At 39.7% G+C, this 23162-nt stretch overlaps 1 protein-coding gene across 6 annotated transcripts in view; it reads left to right on the top strand.

Annotated features, from left to right (window-relative positions):
• The window catches only part of bmpr1ba (bone morphogenetic protein receptor, type IBa), a 72209-nt gene that overhangs the window by 33446 nt on the left and 15601 nt on the right, over positions 1 to 23162 (top strand). For 4 of the 6 annotated variants that reach the window (XM_044373119.1, XM_044373098.1, XM_044373103.1 and 1 more), the window contains one exon: positions 13213 to 13637. The exons of the other annotated variants lie outside the window; for them this stretch is intronic. In XM_044373119.1, coding sequence (XP_044229054.1) covers positions 13532 to 13637 — 106 coding nt within the window. In that variant the 5' untranslated portion in view covers positions 13213 to 13531. The remainder of the gene's footprint in view (positions 1 to 13212; positions 13638 to 23162) is intronic. 6 annotated transcript variants of the gene reach the window in all.

Raw genomic sequence — 23162 nt, 5'->3', positions numbered from 1 at the left:
CAAGTATTTTTGCAGTTTTTGACAAAGTTAAGTCAAACTGGAATATAAATTCTCATTGTGTTTTCCAGTATAACAATGGCATCTTTCAAAGCACACTGTGCTAATCAAGAGCTGCAAAGCTCACACAGTATTATGTGTAAGCACCTGACTAAAAAAAACTGTCTCATTGCAATTTGTTAAACAGACATGTGATTAATGTTCAGATCAGATGCTTTGCTGCAGTCATTTGTTTCTCAGCAGGATTCCTTTGCGCTCATTTGATGTCATTTTCACCCTTTTAGTTTCCCGCAACAAGTTATCAACCAATATTAGTAATATTAATATGCCTACAGCCACAAGCTATTTAATTTTCATTTATAAGATAACATCAGTCGTCATAATTCTGTGGCGAATTCTCTCTCATACACATGTGCACAAGCAGTGCAGACACATACTCACTATTGACCGCTCAGCTAGCAGAGGTAAAGATGATCAGTTTGCGGCGTGCACACACAACAGATGCGCACACACACATGTATAGGCATGTTTCTACGTGTCAGAACCGTTAACTTGGAGTGCAAAGGTCATTCTTAGGGGTCAGAGTGTCAGTCTTATGTTTCAGCCATAGAAGGATCCTCTGTTACACACTGAATGGACACTGTGAGTAGTGTCTTCCAAGAGAGAAAGAGAGAGAGAGAGAGAGAGAGAGAGAGAGAGACATTGGTGGGAGTAAGGAAATAAGAAGAAACAGGAAAAAAAAAAGTTGGTATGGTTGAAGGGTTGGGGGGTAGGCGATAGAGGAAATGAGCATTCATGTTTTCAGATAGCGGGGTGATAGTGATCTTAATGACATGTTAGGGTAACACTTTGTGTGAATGTCTGTACTAAATGTATTTCCTTAGAATGTTCAGTCATGCATTAATTTACATACAGTATGTATGCTGTGCATGAGTGTGAATACTAGTGTTCATGTAAGTTTAAGCATGAATGAATGCATGTTTTGTGTGTTAGGTATGTCTGTTCCTCCTAGTACATAAAGGGTCCATGGTGGTCATACGAGAAGCTGTGGTGAGCTTGAGGATCCCTGCATAGTGGAGAGCTCTATATTTGGGAGCTGGACCGAGGCTACTGACCCCAACACTGACCCTACACCTGCCCTGTGTGTGTGTGTGTGTGTGTGTGTGTGTGTGTGTGTGTGTGTGTGTGTGTGTGTGTGTGATTGTGTGATTGTGTGATTGTGGACATGGTAGAGGTTGTATAGAGCTGTGACATGCACACAGGTGTGTGTGTGTGTGCTTTGTGTGTCTACTTCTCTCCTTTCTTTCTACAATGTGTCATGCCTTGGTGTGTGTGTGTGTGTTTGTGTGTGTGTCTGCTTCATTGTTAGTCACTTCTCAAACTAGGTAGAAAGCTTGCTCCATTACACTAAATATTAACTTTTTTAAAGTAACTCAATTAGGTACTTGCGCGGCGGTTACCATATAAGCAATGTAAAAAAAAAAGCCTGACATGCAAAAAGAGTATAATTTATCACAACATATAGTAATGTTGCTACGCAGAAACGCAGAAATTCGTAATTTCTTGTAAAATTCACAGAACCTCTACTATATGGCAAATTTAAAGGGATCCTGTGGAGTTTCTGACTGCTAGTAGCACTATGGAGCAGTTGTTTTCCAGTGATCTACAGGTGGCTGTAATGTGCCAAGAAACACAGCAAATCACCAACAAAGGCAGTGAAGAAGAAGACTGAAAGCTTGTAAACATGGATGTTAACAATAAAGGATTTGAAAAACTTAAAAGATTAGCTTTGCAAATGTTTTATGGGGAAAAGAAATACATTCAACACTTTTGTTAGACCTCAAGGATACACAAAATGCGTTTTTGTGAATAGAACTCAATGTGAACATAACTTTTGTTTACTATAAAACTCCAAAGTATAGGATTAAAGATGTCGATACAACTGATGAACGTTTGGGCAGCCTCTAGCAAATATTAAATTTCCATGAAGTTGTTTCTGCTTTCTGATCCATCCATTTTCTTTACTTATTTATCCTGTTTAGGTAACTTTCTCTTCATGGCTCTTGTCTGGTATAGATGCTAGAAAATAGCTCTTAATGTAGATGACAGTTAGCTATGAATAGCAAATGTATGAAATAATACATACATACATGGTATGAAAAAAATGTACCCTACATGTGAGTAAAATTATGCTCGAAGGGGTTGTTTTTGCACTGTGGCTGAAATCTGCATATTTTTGAAGGCAAACAGAAAATTGAACAGACTTCTTTTCTCCTTCCTTAACACATATACATAATGAACACGACTGACAATTTAAAAACCCACACTTCTTCCTCATACCTAAACTATTAAAAATATCCAGGCCAAAACATTTTTGAATGTAAGTGACAGAGAAATTGTGCTATCGTTATCAGTAATTTTTCAATTATTCTTTGAATGGTCTTTCATGTTACCAGACTTTACTTGACTTAAATCGCAGTTTGAAAGCTTAAAAATTGTGTTTTCTAGGTGCAGCTCATTTATTCTAACCTCAGACATCCAAATAATTGAAAGCTTAATTTTTGTACAGTGCATGCCCCATATTTACTGATGTCCTGGTGTTTATTTTATTCGAAAAATCATGTACCCATTAAAGTTGCCTCTGTTACGAAAGAGTTTGCATTAGTATTACTTTCTAATATCTGTGATAATTTCTCAAGAGTCCAGTATGGTTTTCTCTCTCTAAAGTTAGTAAGGGTTGTGTGTGTTTGTGTGTGTGTCAGCAAATGCGTGACCAGCCACTCAGTTCTTGTTCTGTATTTAGGTCTCAGGGTTCAGGGGTCATGAGGATCGAGAGGTGGTATGAATGACTGCCTGTTATCAGGTGGCAAACAAAAGAATGTGTGTGTGTGTGGTGTGTGTGTGTGTGTGTGGTGTGTGCATATATTAAGAGAGAGAAACAGGAAGCAAAGATTGACTGAATGACTGAGGGATCATGATAGATGAAAATATAAACATCAACAAGAGACAGAAAACAAGAGCAAACAACAGGAAAACAGAGAGACAATAACAGAATGCTGCACAATAATGTGATGATATGTGATGATAATGGCATTGAAACTAACTTCAGTCTTCTTCATCTTGCCTCATACCTTCATCATCACCTTCCAACCTTGAGCACACACATAAACGAGCTTACAAATCAGCCTCATTTCCTGAATGTGCATGAAATAAACACATTCATGTCTAAAAATGCTATTATGTGGCTTTAAACAAAAAGGATGGAAATGTATTTGTCCTTCAATAGGTACAGTAATTCTGTATTTGAAAGCTTACTGTACATTCACCTTCAACTGCAACTGCAATTCCTTTTTCTTATCTAACAGTGAGGTAAGCTTTTACAGAAAGCAACTGTTTATTTGAGTTGCTTTAACCAGATGTGTAACTGCCAAAATCCCACTTACTAATCTAGACTTGTGTCCCACTTGTTCAACTGTTTGCATTTATTCCTTACATATGTTAATGACCCACAAACCTACAATGAATGAGAATAATAATCACATAGTTAAATAATGGCAGAAATAAAATTGTACCAATATCTACAGTATACTTACCATAGCAGCTTGCTTTGGGGTAAATGGGGATCTGTCAGTCATTCTCCTGTTATCTCCCTTTGCTACATCCTGTTCCGTTTTCGCCCTCTTCTGTTTCTCATCTCATATTTTAAATCGTCTCTTTTTCTCTGTATTTCTCTGTCTTTATCCCTTCATTCCTCTCTCTCCGTACTTTCTCTCTTTCCCTAAACTCCTATCCCCTTTACCCCCCCCCCTCCTTTCTCCCTCATTTCATGACTCCCCCTTTCTTTTCCCTGCTAATTGCCACCTCGTTGTAGCATCCCAGGAGCCGGGAGCTCATTAATTGGTGAAGAGGAGACAGGTGGCGCCACTTTGTTATGATGCTTCTTGTTAGTTGTGTGTGTCAGTTTATTGTGCTCATGTTGTGTTTGCGCAAGCACGTTTGGTTGTTTGTGTGTGCATTTATATCTTTATATGCTTGTTTGTGTGTGCGTGTGGGATTCCTATATGCATGTGACAATGTGTGTGTGTGCGTGTGTGTGTGTGTGTGTGTGCGTGTGTGTGTGTGTGGTGCCCCTGCTTGTTAGCAGCGCAGAGCCCCTTCTCACTGTAATCTCTTTGTTTATGCAGTGCGAAAAGGGCCTGGCGGGGGCATGAACTCCCCACGCTCTTATCCCACTGCGCCACTCACCCCTAGTAGACCCTCATGCCCCACCACCACCCTTCCGACACCCCGCTTTGCTCCGACCACCTCCCCCATCTGACTCAACTCCTGCCCAACTCTGTCCTCCCTCCCTGTTGTCCCTCCTTCCTGTCCAGCTTTGTTAACATCAGAAACTTAAGCTGTACATTCTGCAAGAGGTCAGCAGAGACGTACCTAACTACACTTTAGGACACCATGTGTTCCTGTATTATCAATATACATTAATTCTCAAATCATTGAAGTGTTCGGTGGTGGTCACAGGCCAGCTTCCTCAGGGGCAAGAATTTTTGCTAAGAGATCAGTGCCAGCAGAAATTGTATTTAAATTCAATGAATTTGAATTTGTCATGCTCATTTTAGCCCACTAAATTCAATAAAGAATCTGGTGGATGAATCAAACTTAATAAAAAGTAAACCACAATAGACAATTGAACACTAGTTTGAAATTTAAGGTATAACTAGATTTCGGTTTTAGCAGTCATTTCTAATAAAGTATTCTTACATCAAAAACTAACTAAGAACATTTGTCTCGTTGTCTTTTTCTCTTGCTTTTTCTTCTTTTCTCTTCCCTTTTGTGCTCTGATGTGCCTGTTTTAATCAAATCACATACTTCTTCTCTCCCTCCACTCTGGCCCTCACCTCTAACCTCTCTCACATAGCTCTCCTTTGAAGTCTTCAGTAAAACGCTCCTTTCACTCTCTGGCAGTATGTATCTGGTTGTTTGGTAAAGTCTATGAGAAAGGAGAATTACAAAGCAGTAGTGTTTTGCCTAACAGATGGTATTATCAGTTGGTCAAATGGAGGCCTTTTGGCAGGTCTGTAGGAGCTGGTGTCGTGGGCAATTAAGTGTGAATAAGTTAGTGTGCGAGTGTGCGCTTGTGTGTCTGGGCTGGTGTACGTGTCTATGTGTCCATGTGTACATGTGTTGATGCAGGTGTGGGGGGTTACAGGCGGTTTGTAGGTCAGCTCCCTGCCCCTGGTGTCACCAAGCTCTGTTTGGCCCTAAACAGCCACCATAACAGGGCCTCTTCTCTTTTCCTTGTATCTCCTTTTTTTTCCCCTCTTTTGTGTTTCTTCTCTAATTCTCTGTCCTCCTATCTGTCTATAGATAATTTAATTATTGCATTCAATTCAATTCAATTCAATTAGTTATCTCTCTGATAATCAGTCTTCATATGTTTTCAGATAATTTGCTGTTGCTTCAGATCTGTCAAACTCTGCACAGTCAGGTAGTTTATCATAGAATTCATTTCTTTTTCATGCAGAACTGAGGTGTTTTGTTTTCAAAGCTGTAAAAATTTCATGTGATGATAGCACTAAATCTCTAAGACACACAACACTCGGAAGGCATGCACAAGAATTATAAATCTACTGAAAGAGGAATTGTGCTTGGCAGGTGTGTGAGACAGAGAAAAGGAGAGAGATGGAGAAAGCAACAGCGAACAGGACTAGCAATAAAGGCAGAAAGGTTTTATTGGGCTACGCTATTCTTGGCTATAGAAGCAGTTGTCATTGGCTATGGAAACACATGTAGCTCTTTTATTAGCATAAACTCCCACTTAAGATGGTCCTCCCCATCTATTCTGAGCCAAACTGGGTTAGTTTAAAATGATTCATAAAAATTACCAGAACCCCATGCTTGTAAACCTGTGTCGTATGGCATCACAGCATGTGTTAGAAATATATAGGACGTGTGAAATAAACACAAACAACTTGGTACACATCTAAACACAGTTATCCCTTCATTCTGTACAGTAGGTGACATGAAGCTTCTCGTTGGCTATCTCTAAAAGGCTGTTACCCCAAACTGTTGCTGCGACAGCTCGACAAAAACAACACAGGAATCTTGCAATTATTTCGCCTCATGACAGGCATGTGCCTCCTCCACAACTCATTGAACTCCTGCTGAACTTTTTGATGTCATTCAGTTCAGAAATCTTAAGCCCCTCTTTTTCTGTTTCCCATTGTTTGACAGAAATCCATACAGTATTTGATCCCTTTTTCCACCCCTGAAAATTTCTTTGTTGACTTTAAATTGACATTAGCATGTTTTTTTACACTTTTACACCACATTCAGAGGTAAAATGTAGTAATAAATTTGTAATGTTGCCTACAAAGACTGTAGTAAATATACAGTATGTAGCCTCCTTTGGTTAGTAACATGTAAATAAATGCTTTAGGGTCCACAATAGCTCCTTATTGCAGTTTCTAAAATGCCAGAATGAAGCATTGAGATGCACACTTCCCTTAAAGGAATTCAATGAGCAGTGTTTGAGATATTGCGCATGACACACACCCAGATAAACACCATTCCTCAAAGTTACAGCAAACTCCAGTCAGTTCATTATGTATATGTGACAGATGGACAAACAGGTGGGGGCCATCATTGTGGGGGGACAAGGAATTACGGTGGGTGGCTACAGATCGTGATCCTCAGTTATTCGGTAAGCTGTTGCAGATTTATGAATCAGAAAAGTAGGCAGGCAAAGATCCCACAGAGCAGGTGGGACATCTCTCTCTCTCTCTCTTTCTCCCTCTCTCTCAGCTCCCACTCAGGAAATGGTTGCATCACAACTCTTCTGTCTTCTGCGTACTATTCTGTTACTTTCACAGGACATGTTTTACATTCCACCCTTTTGGTCAATCAGTCCCTTTTTTAACAACCTGAACCCCTGTTCTTCACAGAGGAATGAACTGGTTTGGCTTCTTCTACTCTTGTGGAATGTGCATGTGGTCACTTTATCTTTTATAAAATACACAAAGCATTTCCTAACATGCAGCCACAAATCTGTTAAACTGACTGCTTTGTTATACTCTAACTCAGAGTTTGTTTATGACACTACAAGTACTCAAAGTAAATCTGAGCCTTTAATTTGTGGTTCTATTTTATCCTCTATGCGCCTCAGAGCAAAGTAACAGGATATCAATCCCATTGAAATCCTATAGAAAACATTTCATTTGCCAGATAGCTTGAGGTAAAACGTACTCATTCATTTCAGATCTACTGTAAAGCAATTAAGAGTAACTGAAATATTTATGATATCATGATTACAGAGGTGGGTTTCTGATACTCGTTCTCAGTTTTGTTGTACCTCGCCCTAACCACACCTATCCCTGTCGGTGAGTTTATGGTGGTTGTAAAGTGATACAGTGAGTGGTTTCACAATGACAATAACAAGCTGTAAAAGCCATTCCCAGTCTGTCATTAGGCTTTCATTAAGTTTAAATGGCTTGACACTTACCTATGTGTGTGTGTGTGCGTGTGTGTGTGCGTGCGTGTGTGTGTGTTTGTGTGATACTATTTAGAATAACTTTAAATGATAGCTCATGTTTCATTGGCAAAGTGAGTTTTTGCTGTAACACATGCCTTAAAGAAGATGTGTTTGTAACCTTTCTTTATGGTGGTGTGTGTGTGTGTGTGTATATGTGATTGTATATGTTTGCATATATGTGTGTTTCTTAGCAATAGAGAAAGAAGGAACAAAGATAGAAGAAAAGAAGGAAGGAAAATCTGTATTTGTTGTTTTTAGGTGAGTTTAGGTTATTAGATTTTAGGAGATCTTGAAAGCCATATGGATGTGTTTGTATTTTGGCTGTAGGCTTTTGAATTTGAAATTGGATGTTTTTATGTTTTGATGCTGTACAAACTGCACACCTCCATCAGTTTGATGTGAGTTTTAATTTTCATTTGATCATTTTGTCACAGTTGCAGAGGTGTATGTATGCTATCCTACACAGAGAATGACACACTGTTATTTTTGAGTGAAATTGTACCACCACCGCCTTTTTAAAAAAACATCCTCTGCTTACTGACATTAAGGTTCCAAACCTTTTAAAATATGAGCATTTTTTTTCTCACCAGACAAATATTCACCAAGCAAATCAAGTCTGCAACTAATGATTGCAGATTAATTTCATTATCGATTAATCTGCTGATTATTTTTTTTGATTAATTTCGTAGTCGATGAGTTGTTCGAAAATAGTGAAAAGTGTGCATTATAATTTCTCACAGCTCAAGGAGATGTATTAAAATGTTCTGCTTTTTTTGACCAACAGTCCAAAACCAAAAGATATACAGATTATTGTCGTAATTGACACATAAAAGCAGCGCATCTTCTAATTTTAGAGGGTGGAAGCGGACAATTTTTGGCATTTTTGTTTGAAAAATGACTGAAACGATTAGTCGATTATCAAAATAGCTGCTGACTTATTTTTTATGTCATTTGACCAATGGATTAACTGACTAATCGTTGCAGCTCTAAAACAAATATGCTTGACATCACATGGTCTTGTAAATTTGGCTATTAATACAGATGGCGGTTCAACAAGTTGAGCCAGAATCAGTGTTTTTACAAACAAAAAGAAGAGAGCGCAGATATTGAGTGTTTCCTAATTTTAACAATTTTTCTTTCCTTCATGACTTTTATGTTCTAATGCTTGACTCCTGTTTTCACTTTTGACTTTCATCCTTCCTGTCTGAGAGAAAGACATTCTCTAGCAGTGGTGTGGAGGGGTTTTTCTCTAAAGGTGAAAGGTCAATCGAGAACTAATCAGTGTTGAGGTCAGAGGTGGACCTGACAGACTTCTTCTCTGTCACCGCTTCATCATCATGCCTCTCTTTCGCCCTGTGTTATCCCTCATTTCCTCGTTTCTCTCACCAACTCCCTCGGTTGAGATTTGGTGGGTGCCTGTGTGACAGCAGTAGACTCACTCATGTGAATAGGTGTGACACTGTTCATACGCAGCCCTTTTTACTCCATCCTTCATCATCATGCTCTTTTCCTCCTCTACTCTCCTTTTTCATGCACTTCCTCCTTGCCTCCATCAACAAACCTGTCTGTTTTTTGCTGCTCAAAACAAATTTTTGTACTCTGTTTGAACAAAATGTATTTTAGGTTTTTGGGCTTATTTGAAGCTTACTTCTGGATCAAAACAATAGTTTCTTACTTTCCCTCTGCATGTGTCTCCCTGAGGCTGAGTACAAATGCACTGTAATAGGAAGAGGAACTATTCCTGTTACTATTTTTTTTTTTCACTTTCCATTTACACGCACCCACATCTACAACCCCACTCCCATCTCCACTCATTCTCTGTGTCTCTCTCTCTCCACGGACCATTCAGGCAGAAAGGATTGCTATGTAAATGCACCAGTGAATAGGAGTGAATGGACAGGCTTAAAGCAGATTATGTTAAACTGCTTGTTAGTTTAAAGACATGCTGAAGTGAATGGGTGGGGATTAGCAGATGTGCTGTGCCACAGAGGTGTTTCTCTAAAATGGACTTAATCCCCTGTCTGTTAGGCAGTTCACACATCAAATAAAGGGATAAATGCTTCTAAAAGTGAACCAGGAAAAGGTAAGGTGGTCTTTAAATCCCGTTTGGCACAGATGGAAATCCCTAAGCTAAGCGAAGGCGATGTATTTGAATAACAAATATGTCTGTATGTGAAGCCACAGGTATGCCAAGTCCATTATGTTTTAGGGAATGTTAACCGCAAAGAGCTGCTGTGCGATTTCCCCAAAACACAATGGTACAAGCGTGTGCTTGTTATTTGTCGCACCTAGAATAGATTTTTGGAAGAACAGCAGTTTTATGTGACAGCAGGAAAAATTGTCTTTAGTGTCATGTTTTTCTGTCTCCGTGTGTCTCCAAAATGTCAACTTTTCAGCTTTTGCATTTTCAGATAATCCTATTGGGTTTTATATAGTTTATTTTGCTTAATATGTATGAACATTTTCTCACCCCATAAAGGAGCACTTAATCCTTCCCTTTTATTAAAAAAGAAAAATTCAAATCTCCTAATTTGAAGAAACATGATTTCACTGGAGGAATCCTTGTCTCCTTGTATTTGTCTCCTAATATCAGAGATCAGAATCTAAATATATTTTTGCATTTCTACTCTATTGACAAATTCTTCTTGAAGCAAACTGCACTTGCTTTAAAGTGTTGACACTGAAACCTGGTGACATGTGAAGTTGCTGTGTTATGACAGCCTGTCAAAAATGATGAGAGAATGAATGCTGAATAGAGCATATTGACTCCCAGCACTGGCTGAGACATCTGAATGTGTAAAGTGAGCTTGAATACCATTAGCATATGAAAAACAGAGGCAGTGAGGGAGAAAAAAAAACAGTGCTGTCTTTTTTAGATTCAAATGTCTGAGTGACTTTATTATTCACTTAAACTGGGAATTTGGTCTCTGACTTCCTTTTCTGATCCTCATTGTCCATCATCCTGTCTTCCTTCTCCTAGCTGCCTTTTCATTCCACTTTAAAAGAATTCCCTTCTCCCCTAAAGGTCACCATCCTCCATTTATTATTTCAATTCTTCAAAAATCTTTCCCTCAATCCACCACAGACAACCATCATTCCTCTCTGATCTTTCCTATTGTTTTTCTTGTCAGCAGTCTTTTCTTTGCTCTTCTGTCTCTTTCAGTTTTACTGCTCATCCTTTGCTTGTGACAGTCTGAGCCATTCATCATAGGCCCAGCATGAGGGTGACACTATGGAAGAATATATGTGTGTGTGTGTGTGTGACTGTGTCTGTGACATCGGCCTACAATACCTTAAAGTAACTGTTTTTAAAGGGGTCATTCCTCCTCAATCTGCATATGATACCCTGTTCTCCAGCAAATTACAACAGACATTCATTACACACACACACACACACACACACATACACACACACAGCTTCACAGCTAGTGGGGATTGAGGGCAAATGCTGTCACCGTTTTTAAAAGGCTTCCCGTGGTTAGACATGCTTGAAATGACATTCTGGTTCACTGGAGGAGGGGAGTGGGAAAAGGAGCGGAGGAGAGAAAGACAAGGGTGGAGGGGGAAGGCGGTTAGTTTGGGAGTTACAAAAAATTTAAGAGATACAGGAATAAAGGAGATAGCTGAGTGTGATCTAGGAAGGCAGAGAAAAAAAGTTAGAGGGTGGAGAAACCAAATCTTAATTATTTTTTTCTCGTCATTTCATTCTTTTTTATCATTCATACAGATGCACTGAAGGTCTCCCAAACAGATTTAATTTTGCTGCTGAGTCTATCTTCTTGCAACATTTCGACTACATTTGGTGCTTTGCTGTTCAGCACAGGGGCAGCACAGCTAGAGAAAATTTGCAATTTGGAAAATAACCACTGAGAGATCTGAAGTTAAGAGAGAGTGCATTAATTATGGATTTTAAAACTTATTTTACAGTGAAATTACTGTTGTAAACAGGTTAAGCATCATCAAAATACCCCCGAAAAGTATACAGTGCTTGATAGTCATTAATTAACTTTCATGCCAACCAATGTTGGCAACCAACTTTGGCATGCCAAAAAATGTTGCCTTGGCAGCTAAGTAAAATGTCATACATAAACCTACATAGACCTTTAAATGTTGTAGATTTTGAGAAAAATATCACGAGGTCCTAAGCTGACAAAGTACCAGAAAACTGACCCCATAGGTTTTGTTTTCACATGACGTAGAATTGACAGGAACATTGGTTACCGTATGTTAAAGTTCATGTGGGAAAAGGGCTTCAGAGAGGACAAGATGAGGGGAGACAGAGGATGAATAGGGCAGGACTGTTTATTTATGAAGTGATTTTTCCTCTCATCGAGGAGAGAGGGGAGCCAGGCTGCCCATTGTTTGTCACTAATGAACAACGTGAACGAGTGTGAGAAAGAAAAGAAGTGCAAAGAACAGCGGCGGCTACAAACCAGACAGATTAACATGAAAACAAAAACAGTTTGCCCCTTTCAATTTAACATCAGCTTAGCAATCAGCGTTTTGTGTTGGGAAAAATAGCTGTCCATTTTGTGTTGCATCAGGTCTGTAATCCTTTTTGCTAAAAGCATAGTGTTCTCAACACACACACACACACACAAACGCACACACACACACACTGAATTTTGTCTATAGTAAATGTGTAAAGGCAAGAGGATAGCTCTGAAAAGGAAATGGTCTATTAGAGTGTCTCAACCCATTTATTTATTAGTATAAAAGCTCCAGGCAGGGGTGATGTAATCTCTAACCGCTCCTTTAAAGTGTCTTTCCCAGCTACCTGATTTGTGAACAACACACCGCTGTATGGGGAGGTGTTTTGAGTAGGTTTTCTGGAAACCAGGGTTTTCATTTTCAAATTATTTTGTAGTATTTTCCTCGAAATACCATTACCTCTAGTCTCAAAACAAATCTGAAACTGAAAAAAAGGATACTGTTGAGTGATAATACCGACAAAGACTGGACAGTCCAGTCTCGTAAACTTTGGTACAGTTTGACTTTTAAAAAGGCCTGTTTTTGTCAAGGCCTCAGACTAAAACTGAACTCAAAATCTCAAGGGCATGCTAAGTACACAGCAAATTTAGCCTTCTCGCATATCAAAACAAACAATTGAAATCCACTCTGTTTTAGCGCAGTTGAAGGAGACTCTTGTTCTTAATTAATTTGCCACTTGTCCCAGTGGTGAGGACGCGCACCAGGAAGCTTTATGAAATGTTCACACTGTTAGCTGTGACTCTGGATTAGACCCGCTAGTACATTTGCTTAACATACTGGTTGAATGTGTGTATAATGGTTCTCCTAGTTCTGCCTAGTTATCTCCAATTCAGCGGTTGCTCACTGCTGCTGCTCAAACCCTGTCTGTGTAGCCTATGCACAGCTTTACTTTTTTCATTCCACTTTCACCTTCTTCAAAGAATTCATGCACAAAATGAAAAGTGGAAACAGTTATCTCAGTAAGCTGTTAAAGGCGCCGAATCCCACAGATCCCACTGCTTGTTTTCAATATCCTCCTCACCCTCCTCCTACTTTTTACTAAACCCCATCTTGCTCCTGTCTGCTCCCTCCCTGCCCCCGTTTTCTTTCCACCCATGTCCTCCCTCCCTGTGTGTGTGAGCGGGTCAGCCCTCCCTACTAGGCAAGTGAAGTAAACTCCCCCTTTTTGCCCCTCTCTCTCTCTCTCTCTCTATCAGCTGGGCTGCTACTGTCAGACCAGGTTGGAGGACAATCAACTGCAACTGCTGCTGCCACTACTGGTGTGTCTTGTGTGGTGTGGGCTTTCTCACGTTGCGGTGGACACACACACACATACAGGAGCTTGCCCGGTCCTGCCCCCTCTCTCTCTCTCTCTCTCTCTCTCTCTCTGTCTCTCTCTCTCTCTTTCCCTCTCTCTCTGGCACATACACACACACACACACACTCAGAGCGAGAGGCAGTGTGTGAGTGGCGGATCCTGTCGTGTGGAGTGTACTGAAGAGAGGAGAAGAGAGGAGCGGAGCGGCAGACTCTACCATGCCAGTGCAGGGAGAAAGGCTGAAGCGCTGTCTCTCTCTCTGTTTCTGGAGCCGGAGTCCTCTGCTGTTGCTTGGACTGTTCTCTCTGCAATCACAAGCGTACGGTGAGTTACTACAAACTTTCTCCACTCGCTTCTACTCGCTTCCCTCAACCTTGTTGCTGTTTTTACTTAGCTTTGCTCTGAAGTTGCTGTGCTGCAACTCATCAAGTTTCTCTTTTGCACCTTAAAAGTTTGCTTGTTGTGAGTTCTTAGATGTGAGCGTAGTGGGGTTTTTTTTGCCTTCTCTGTGTTTTCACTTCTTGAACTTCTCACTACTTGTGCACTTTGTGGCTGTGTGTGTATGTGTGTGTGTGTGTGTGTGTGTGTGTGTTACTTTTAAAAGTTGCAGCTTAAATCTCATCTCTGCTATGCGGTGTCTGTAGTCTGTAAGCAACTCGTGATGACTGAGTTTTAGGAATCAGCTTCTAAATGTAACTGTTGTAGTCATGATCCTACAAGTGGTTGCTTTACATTATAGAATCGTTCATGTTTGATGTTACATGTCTGCATCACAGCAGCAAGTGTAGGATTTTATACAAAAAAAAAGTCCTAGCTCAGAACTTTTTTCTTTTTATTTTCCATTTATAGGGTTTTGGTGGGTACAGCTCTGTGTTTTGTCTTTTTTTTGGCCTGCTAACAATGAATTTGAGACATCAAGTCATTTCAAAAACATAATTACAGGGCAATTAAATTATGTTTCATATCAATATGTACAATCAATAATCTCTAAAAAATTAACTATACAAACACAAGTCAAGACATTTGTTTGAGTAATTATTTAAGTTAGTATTTTATTGATTTTCTGATCACTTTGTCAGTTTCACACTTTCACACAAAGTTGCTCTTAAATTAAGTTACATATATTTAATCACAGTGTGCTTGATGACTTCTTCAGACAGGCAGAGAGATATATTGTCATGGACTGACATTGTTATCGTTAGCCGCATCAGCCGCTTTGTCTGTGACCATGTTTGGTATCTGTGAGTGTGATTGGCGAGGTGTTAGAGGGAGAACGTGTCAGATTTAATAGTCTGTTATGTTTAGTACTGTGATGTGTGTCATTAAGGTTCAACACTCTGTTCTGTTTTTCCTGCTTATATGGCACAGCAGCACAATCACTGATTCAGAAGAGTCAGTACTGAAGGAATTTACATGGTTATGTGTGTGTTGTTAAGTTGCCCAAAATACTGGCTTGGACAGTGTTTCTTATGAGTGATGGTGTTTGTGCATATTTTTCTTTTCTCCTTTTATTGTTGGTCTATTTAAAGTCATTGGAGATGGTTTCAGCTGGGAGCCCTGAAGTTAAGCCAGCAGAGGCTCATACCTCATACTGTGTGTTATGTGCTGAGGTCGTCCTGCGACCTTTGGTTGCATGTCATCCCCTCTTTCTCGTCCATCTTTCCTGTCATTGTCAGAGGTTGAGTTGGCTTTCCTATGGAGTCCATGCTGAGCACCCCCTACTTCTGGTTTACTCTCTTGCTTGCAGATGCTGTTTTATCATTTAAACCAAGCCTGGGAAGAAATAACAGTCTATTTGAATGCTGTGAACATCTGGGTCATTTGCACTGTACACATAAACATACATATGGACACAAACATAAAAATCGTCTGAATGTTTTAGATTCATGGTAACACACACTGCTCTGTCCAAGAAGCTGCGGAACAGCTGCCAAAGAAGAAGACATATGTGAAATCTGACATAAAGTTGGACTTCTACCAAGTTTTTTTTTTTTGTTTGTGTTAAGTCATACACACTATGTCTTTTGTTTAATACTGAGTTCATATCATTTCAGAAAAATCCAGAAGCATAATCCAAGGGCAACTGGACTTGCTTTAGATTCTTGAAGACCCTTCGCCTCTCATCCAAAAGGCCTCTACATTTCTGGGACTAAAGAAAGTCCAGTTGTCCTTGGATTAGCTCCTCTGGATATATCATGACCTGTAAGAATCTTTACAGACCTATTTTAGAGGGGGTTTTTATTTTTCCCCATTCATGTTTATGGATAAAATTGCTATTACTCATTTTATTGCTGCATCACTTGAGTGGTGCATGTGGGACGTAGATAAAATCTCTGTAAGGTGCAGTGTTTTTGATTTGGTGTCAGGTGTCAGGATGTCCAAGATGCAGTGGTAATGCTGCTGTAACATCAGTGCGCCACCTATAGGTCAGTAAAACAAATTCCCTGCCCCTGATGTCTGCTAGATCTGAACAGAATACTCACTGAAAACATTTTTTTTTAATCTGAAGACACAATTTTTTCAGCTTTCACCCTTATTTCTGCAAATGCTTGCCAGACCTGCTATTTTTTATGGCTAGGTTTGTATAGGTAAAGATAATAATAATAATAAAAATGGTAGATTATTCTTAACTGTAAGAATATTGAAATATATTTGAACTTCCCTGAGCATCACCTAAACTCCCAGATTGTAAATTCAAAAAATAAAATAGTGTGTCATTATTATTTTTTTTTTCAATTTTCTTTTTAGTTACCCGGTTAAGTCATCAGCCTTGGCTTCAGCAAAATGCCCAAATTGTAAATTTGAAAAACAAACAGATTTGACTGTGTCATTTTGTTTCCCAGCCGAAATGTTTTTTGTTCGTTAAAGTTGAATCAGGTGTGCCTGAGCTGTTCCAAATTGTTGAAACTGTATTTAAATAGCGTTTTGCCTGCGGCCTAATACCAACAGCCTCACTCATTGGTTTGACACATTGATGATTCATGGGACCAGTAACAGGCTCATTCATAGGTTGACATACAGATGATTGATTGTCCTGGTAATAGATTCAGCTGTGACTCAACAGGCAAATATTTGTTTTTTGAAAAACTGCATGGAGAAAAAAAGATGGAGCAGGTAGAGGGGGAGATTTTTATTCAGACTGTCTCTACCTCACTCACTGTATTCTCTCCGTCTTTCTTCTTACTTCTTACTCATTCACTCTCTGAAACAGCACAAGGATGCTTGACAGACTGAGTGGTAGTCTAGACTTGGTTAGCTAGTGTTTCCTGGTCCTATAGCCACAGGTGAACTGAAGTCAATAAAGGTTTTAAACTGGCGGTAGACAGCTACTGTGTTGTGTCTGCATGAAGGTCACAGTTTACCCTGAAGCATGTCTAGGCCATTGTCTCTGCAGCAATCAAATAAAGGACAATGTGTCCATTACTCTTCAAGGAGAAATGAGAGAGTAGGGAATGCACACACTTATGCACACTTATAAAGTGTGTATAAGTGTTTGCATTCCCACACACAGACACACACACAGATCTTCTGTGACCTTCCACCTACGCCAAGCTGCAGCCTTCAATGTGAGTTCTGGGAAGTGAGGAGTGAGCGTGATAGCTTACATTTCATTGTCCTTGGTGGAAATAAGCACCGCTGTATCAGTTTTCACAGTCAAAGCTCTGCCAGTTGCTTTGCTTTTGTCACTGCCCGCTAATGAGACTCTTTTGCTCTCTGCAGAATTTTAGGTTTTGTTTTAACAGTATAAAACACCTACCTGGGATCTAGCCAAAATAATTGCTTCACACATGTTGTTGTTTGACACTGTGTTCTCCAAGTACTGAGAATGTGCTGTACCACTCTTCATCTCGCATTTCTCAGTGATCTGTTTTTAGTTTTCATAAAGTTGTTGGCAAAATCTGTGCGCTCTCTCTCTCCCTCTCTCTCTCTGTCTCTCTCTCTCTCTCTCTCTCTCTCTCTGTGTGTGTGTGTGTCACTGAACACCTGCTGGATGATTTCAGGTTTTACTGAGTTGGTGTTTTCTTCACACAAGAACAGCTTTACTCAAAACTGTGTTCACAGGGTGTGAGAGAGACCAAATGTTCTCTGTTAACTTTGAATGTCAGTCTATACCTGGTGTCTGATGCTAGCTAATAAGAAAATCAATATGCTTTGCAGGTGATGGACAAGATGCATTTATTGTCGCCCATGCTGAAATGGATGCATCTCATCTGAGATTAAAAGCATTAAGCTGAGTCCATTCAGGGATGCAAAGTGATGAAACGGCAAGAAATGCAGAAAACGTACAGGATTCAGGATTCAAGGAGACTTTGTTTTCAGGAAGTCATTGAAAAAAGTATTACACTCATGAAAAGCTGACAGAGACTTTTGAATAAGAAACAGAAGGCATGAGAACTGACTCACTGTACCATACTGCAGTTAGTGCTTTCTGCTTCTCAGTCTCAAAGCTCCCTGACAGGATGTGTTGAGTCCCCTTGCTGGAAATTGATACCTCATTAGGACTACTGATCTGCTGGCTGTAAAGCTGAAACAGAGAGGTAAGGTGTTGCTGCCGGTCATTGAAAACAAATTGTTGGTGTCCTGAAGAAAACCCCAACCTTGGATTTAGCCTTCTTTATTTTCATTGCCAGTCACATCTGAAATCAATTCTTCAACACAGCTGGAGCCACAAACCACGGTCTACCCAGGGAGTCTCTGAACAGCCGAGGGTTAACAAGGCAGACCCAAAAGGCTAATATGGTGGCAGCAGTTGAGGATATACGGGTTCAGTGACAAAGCAATGACAAGAATATGAGTCCCTGATATGCCACACTTGACACTTGGCTCATATGTTGAGTGTTTGAGAAAAAAATGTCCCCTTGAAATGACCTCTAAAAGGTGAAAGGTAAGGGGAAGTGACTGAGGGGTATTACATCCTGTAATGGATACAGATCCAGTAACTTCTATCCCAGTCAGATTACCGGTCTGGCCCTGACTTCTTAAGACACAGCTGGAGCAGGGGAAGTTATGTGTGTGTGTGTGTGTGTGTGTGTGTGTGTGTGTGTGTGTGTGATGGAGAGCGAGGGAGAAAGGGGGAGATTTTAATACAAAGAAAACACTGTGTTTGTGTATTTGCATTTGAAATGTGTGCATCATTTTAAGACAAAGGAAATTGATTTGATAAAGTCTAAGAAACATGTTTGTAGGTTTTTTTATTATGCGTGTATGTGGGTACAGAGGCCAATGTTTCAGGCCACAGTCTGCCTGTTTTGCTTAATAAGTGTCAGCAAAACATTGCAAACTTTTATCTGAATAATTAGGACTGAAACTAGGCTGAATATATCAGGGTCACTTAGTCATATGCTGTTTTGCTGAGGCTAAAGTTTGCATTTGCACAGTTTTATTGTGCTACTTTATAGTTATTGTACACTGGCTGTTGAGAAATGTAGCATTTTAGATGATTAAAGTCCAGCAATCATACTAAAAATGTGATTTTGAACAGTTAAGTTGTGGTGGTTATTGTTGTGAAGCAGAGTCTTGATACTCTGATTGTGTGAGCTGCGAGCTTTCAGCGCAGTACAGTACAACACAATACAGTGATGGACAGATAACAGGTGAAGCGGAGCAGTGCAAAGCTGTCTGTCACAGCCACACTGCACTGGGACTATAAGGGCTTAGGGTTTTCCATGCACTCGCACTCCCCTCATAATAACCCCCTTCCCCTCCCCTCCCCTCTCCACCTCCTCTCTGCCCCTGGAACAATTTTTTGGATAGTGAAGTCTGAGCAGCGCTGGGAGAGAGTTAAGGCTCCTTATTTTTGCTGTGTGACTTGGTATATATAGAGTCAAGACGGACAGAGATATCCAATATAGTGGAATTGTTGGGTTTGAAAAAGAGGAGAGAGGAGCAGATGTGGAATGAAGGATGAGGGGAGGGAGGAGGGATCCATGTCAGGAATAGGAGGACTGAAAAGTGTACATTAGTTTGTGTATTTCAACACACAGCGAGTGCATTTCTTTTTTTTTTTTTTTTTTTTTTGAAAAAGGTTACTCAGTCAAGCTTTGAACACATCTTTTCCTCCCTTTTCCTTTGGGAAAAATGTTTTACCCTTAACTCATCCTTCTAGATTTAGTGATAGAAGAAACAGATATCTTAAACATTTTCAGGCCAGGATTGGACTTGCTTATTAAAAGATGCTGCCATGTTTTGTGTTGACCTAAAATAAATCACCTCGTGACCCCATTGCCTTTGCTTTATTATATAGAAATAAAAGAAATAAAGAAAGAATCTGCTATTTTAAATGTGGCAGTGAAAAAAGAATGTATTACAGGCTGTAATTTAAGGTCATTCATGGATGTCAGGATGCCCACTTTTAACCAAATGGCTTTGCAATAGAGACAATCATCATACGCTATGATAGGTACCTAATGGGTGTCCAGATGGGAGTGGATGTTGAATGTGTGTGCGTGTGTATATGTGTGTGAACGCCGGGCCTGGCTGACAGCATGTTTGTCCAGTGAGATAATACAGAGGAGGCCTGGAGCCAGTGATGGGTGATATGTGACTTAGTTAATGGGAAGCTAATCACATGGAGGAGACAGTGGGACGCATACAACTGTAAACACACTTACACAAACACACACACACACACACACACACACACACACACACAGGAAAGCAGGGACTCGCACATTGATTACACGTACAGATCGCTGGCATGTGTGCGTGTCACGCATGTCACACGAATACAAACTAATGTCCTCACTTTACACATTTTCCACATTAATAGGAAATACATTAATACCTTCCCACAGCACACACATACCGTATACACATACACACACATACAGGCGGTGAATGGTTGGAAAATGACTGTTTAAGCCTGTGGAGATGACTGAGACGCCACAGACCAGAACACTGGGAAATAAACACATGGCAGCTGTAATATTAACACCATCAGCCTCACAAAAACGCACTTAACCTACGCATACACTAAACACACCCACACTCCACAGGCACACAGCAAGACACGCACTTACACACAGATTTGCCTTGTTTCACTCTCAGTGTCGGACGTCTCAAAATTCAAATTTTGTTCATTTATCATTCAGCCCTAACAATTATTGTCAGTGGCTTTTACTTCTTCATGAAAATGATTGTGTTTGTGTGTCATAGTGTAAATGTTTTGTGTATGTGTGGTTTCGCTTGCTGATAAATAGATGTTTTGATTGACCCTGTCGAAGGCTAGATGTGTCCTGAAAGAGAAATGATTGTTTCTGGTATCTTATTACACAGTGTGTAATGTGTGGATGTTTGTGTGTGTGTGTGTGTGTGTGTTCAGTGGAGCCTTTGGTTATACTGCTGTTTGATACGCATGTTTAATGTCAGAACTGAGTGAAACTGCATTTCAGTGATATGAATCCAGCCTGGATAGTCTTGTCAAGATTTAAACCATTTATAGCAACAACAACACACATTTGTGTTTGGCGATGTGGTGTCTCTGTTGCTGTGACACTCCAAAACAAATCTGCACAAGCTTGACACAAGACTTGACTCTAAGCTCATGAGCCCTGTGGCAGAGCCTGGGATACACAACATTTAAATGAAAATGAACCCATATTGAGCAAACAAACATTTTACATTTACATGAATTTAAATGCCAGTGCTGAAGGAGGCTGTGGATGAAGTGAGTTGAAATCACTGGGTGTGGAACTGTGTTGCATGCAAATAATGAGATACCAGATCTGCTTATAGTGACCATTAGTTTTTTTAGATTAGATTGACTGTAAGATGTAACATGTGTCTTTAAAATTAGTCTGCACTTTACAGAATTATAGTTATTTGCTCAAAAAACACCTACTGAGAATCGGAGGAGCTAAACACCTCACACCAGACCAATCATATAAGCGTTTTAGTGATTTTAATGGGTTATTTGCCACCACAGTCCAGGAGTGAACATGATGCAAATCAGTATGGAAAACAGGGGTTTGGCAATATGCCTTTAAAAATTCTTATATAGATCATAGGATATCTAAGTTCAAAGTCACAAGCAACTGAACTTGATATTTGGTCTTGTAGATTTTTCTCCACTTATCAAGCCTTTTTTTTTCTCTTCTAGATAGTGAGAAGTGATGGTTGTAAAAACAATATGGTCACATCTTTCCTGTTACAAATAAAATCACAAATAAAAGAGCTTGTGTCAAGGTGCTCCGTAATTCATGAAGGTCAAAAACAGAAAACAAAATCTACTACATTATGCACTTTCTGTTCCCTATCAGCATGTGTGCTACCACTCATCATTCCAGAAATTACTGAGTATCGAAACAGCTTGACCTGGGTTGCTGTAAACAACTTAAACAAACTCTTAACTTAATCTGAGCATTCACTATAATCAAGCTATTTGTGTGCATACCAGTTGAACAAAGTGGATATTTGGACCTAGCTGCACATCACACATCGAGTCATCAAGGTTATTACAAACGCCAGACTCACACTATCCTTTTTAGTGTCTAATTTCAATCAATTTGTGAATCCATACTGAGGTTTGTGACTTTTGTTAACCTTTAAGTTTTGGATGACATAAACTTATTCATCCTCCTTCTCCACAGTGCTACTTTTGCACACCTCCATCTTTCACTCAAACTTTTCTCTACACATCTAACACTTTCTCATCCTTTTTTGATGTTGTCTGGAGTCTGCTGTGTAGTTAAAGTTTGTGTGAGTATTTATTTTAAGAAATCATGCAGTAGACGGGTGTTAGAAGTTGGGCAATTCCTCAGCTAGCGTGTGTTTGTCTGCCTGGGTATTGTGTTTACCAAGAGATGAGCAGCTGCACAATGTTTATTTCAGTACAGAGATGAAATTCGATCAGTTTATAGCCCTAATTATAAAACAACAATCAGGTTTAAGGATGCTTTGTCATCATAAAAATGTGCAACATTGTGTGTGTGCATTGTTTCAGACTGAACCTTACTGTGGAGTGTAGAAAGGAAAGAAAGACAAAAGGGTGGAGAGATTGTGTGATTTTGAAAAGATTCCTGTATCTCACTACAATGATGTAATGCATGACTGAAAACGGCTTGGTAATGTGATTGTGTGCATGTCTTTAAGTTGCTTTAAGTAGTTTAACTTCTCTTATCTTTGTCTTCTCTGCTTGCCTTTTGTGTGTGCACGTAGACACGTATGAACACACACAACGTGACTTATGAATTTACATACCATAAAACCCACTGTTTTTAGCAGCGAAGGATTGCATCTCCCAAAAGAGCAGCATCCCTACTATGCTGATGTCATTCTCCATTTCCCAAACCACCTTTTAGCTTGTGAGCGTGTGTCCGTGTGTGTTTTTAATTGCTCTATTATATGCACGGTGTGGGTGCGAGAGTCACATTCCTTTAATTCTAAACTTGGGTTGTTATATTTGCCATGGCCAACTATTGACTTGGCGAGTGTGTGGCTATTGTTTATCAGCATGATTTTTGCATGCCACCATGATGGAACAATGTGTCACATGATGATATCACGGGAATAGCATATCCAATATGATAAAAATAGCTGCCAAGTTTGAATGAACTGTGGCTGTGTGTATTGAAATTCAGTGCCGCTTATTACTGGGTAATTACTGAGTGTGCATTGTAGTCTATGTTGTATTATGTGACAAAAACAGATCATACAGTATATAAGTGTGTAATGATATAACTTTTAGCCCTTCTAATGAGGGAGTTCAGGGCTATGGCGATATGTTTTGGTCGGGGGGCTTATGGAGGCTTTGTTAATTAATTATAGTTTTGTTTATACATTTAAATCCAGTATGTATTTGAAATATTTTTTTGAGGGTTAATACCACACAAGGGAATTCTTGTCAACATC

The sequence above is a fragment of the Thunnus albacares genome, chromosome 2, assembly GCF_914725855.1.
Source record: "Thunnus albacares chromosome 2, fThuAlb1.1, whole genome shotgun sequence".
Taxonomy (NCBI): domain Eukaryota; kingdom Metazoa; phylum Chordata; class Actinopteri; order Scombriformes; family Scombridae; genus Thunnus; species Thunnus albacares.
The sequence above is the reverse complement of the archived record's forward strand: the minus strand, read 5'-3'. Positions and strand labels throughout refer to the sequence as shown.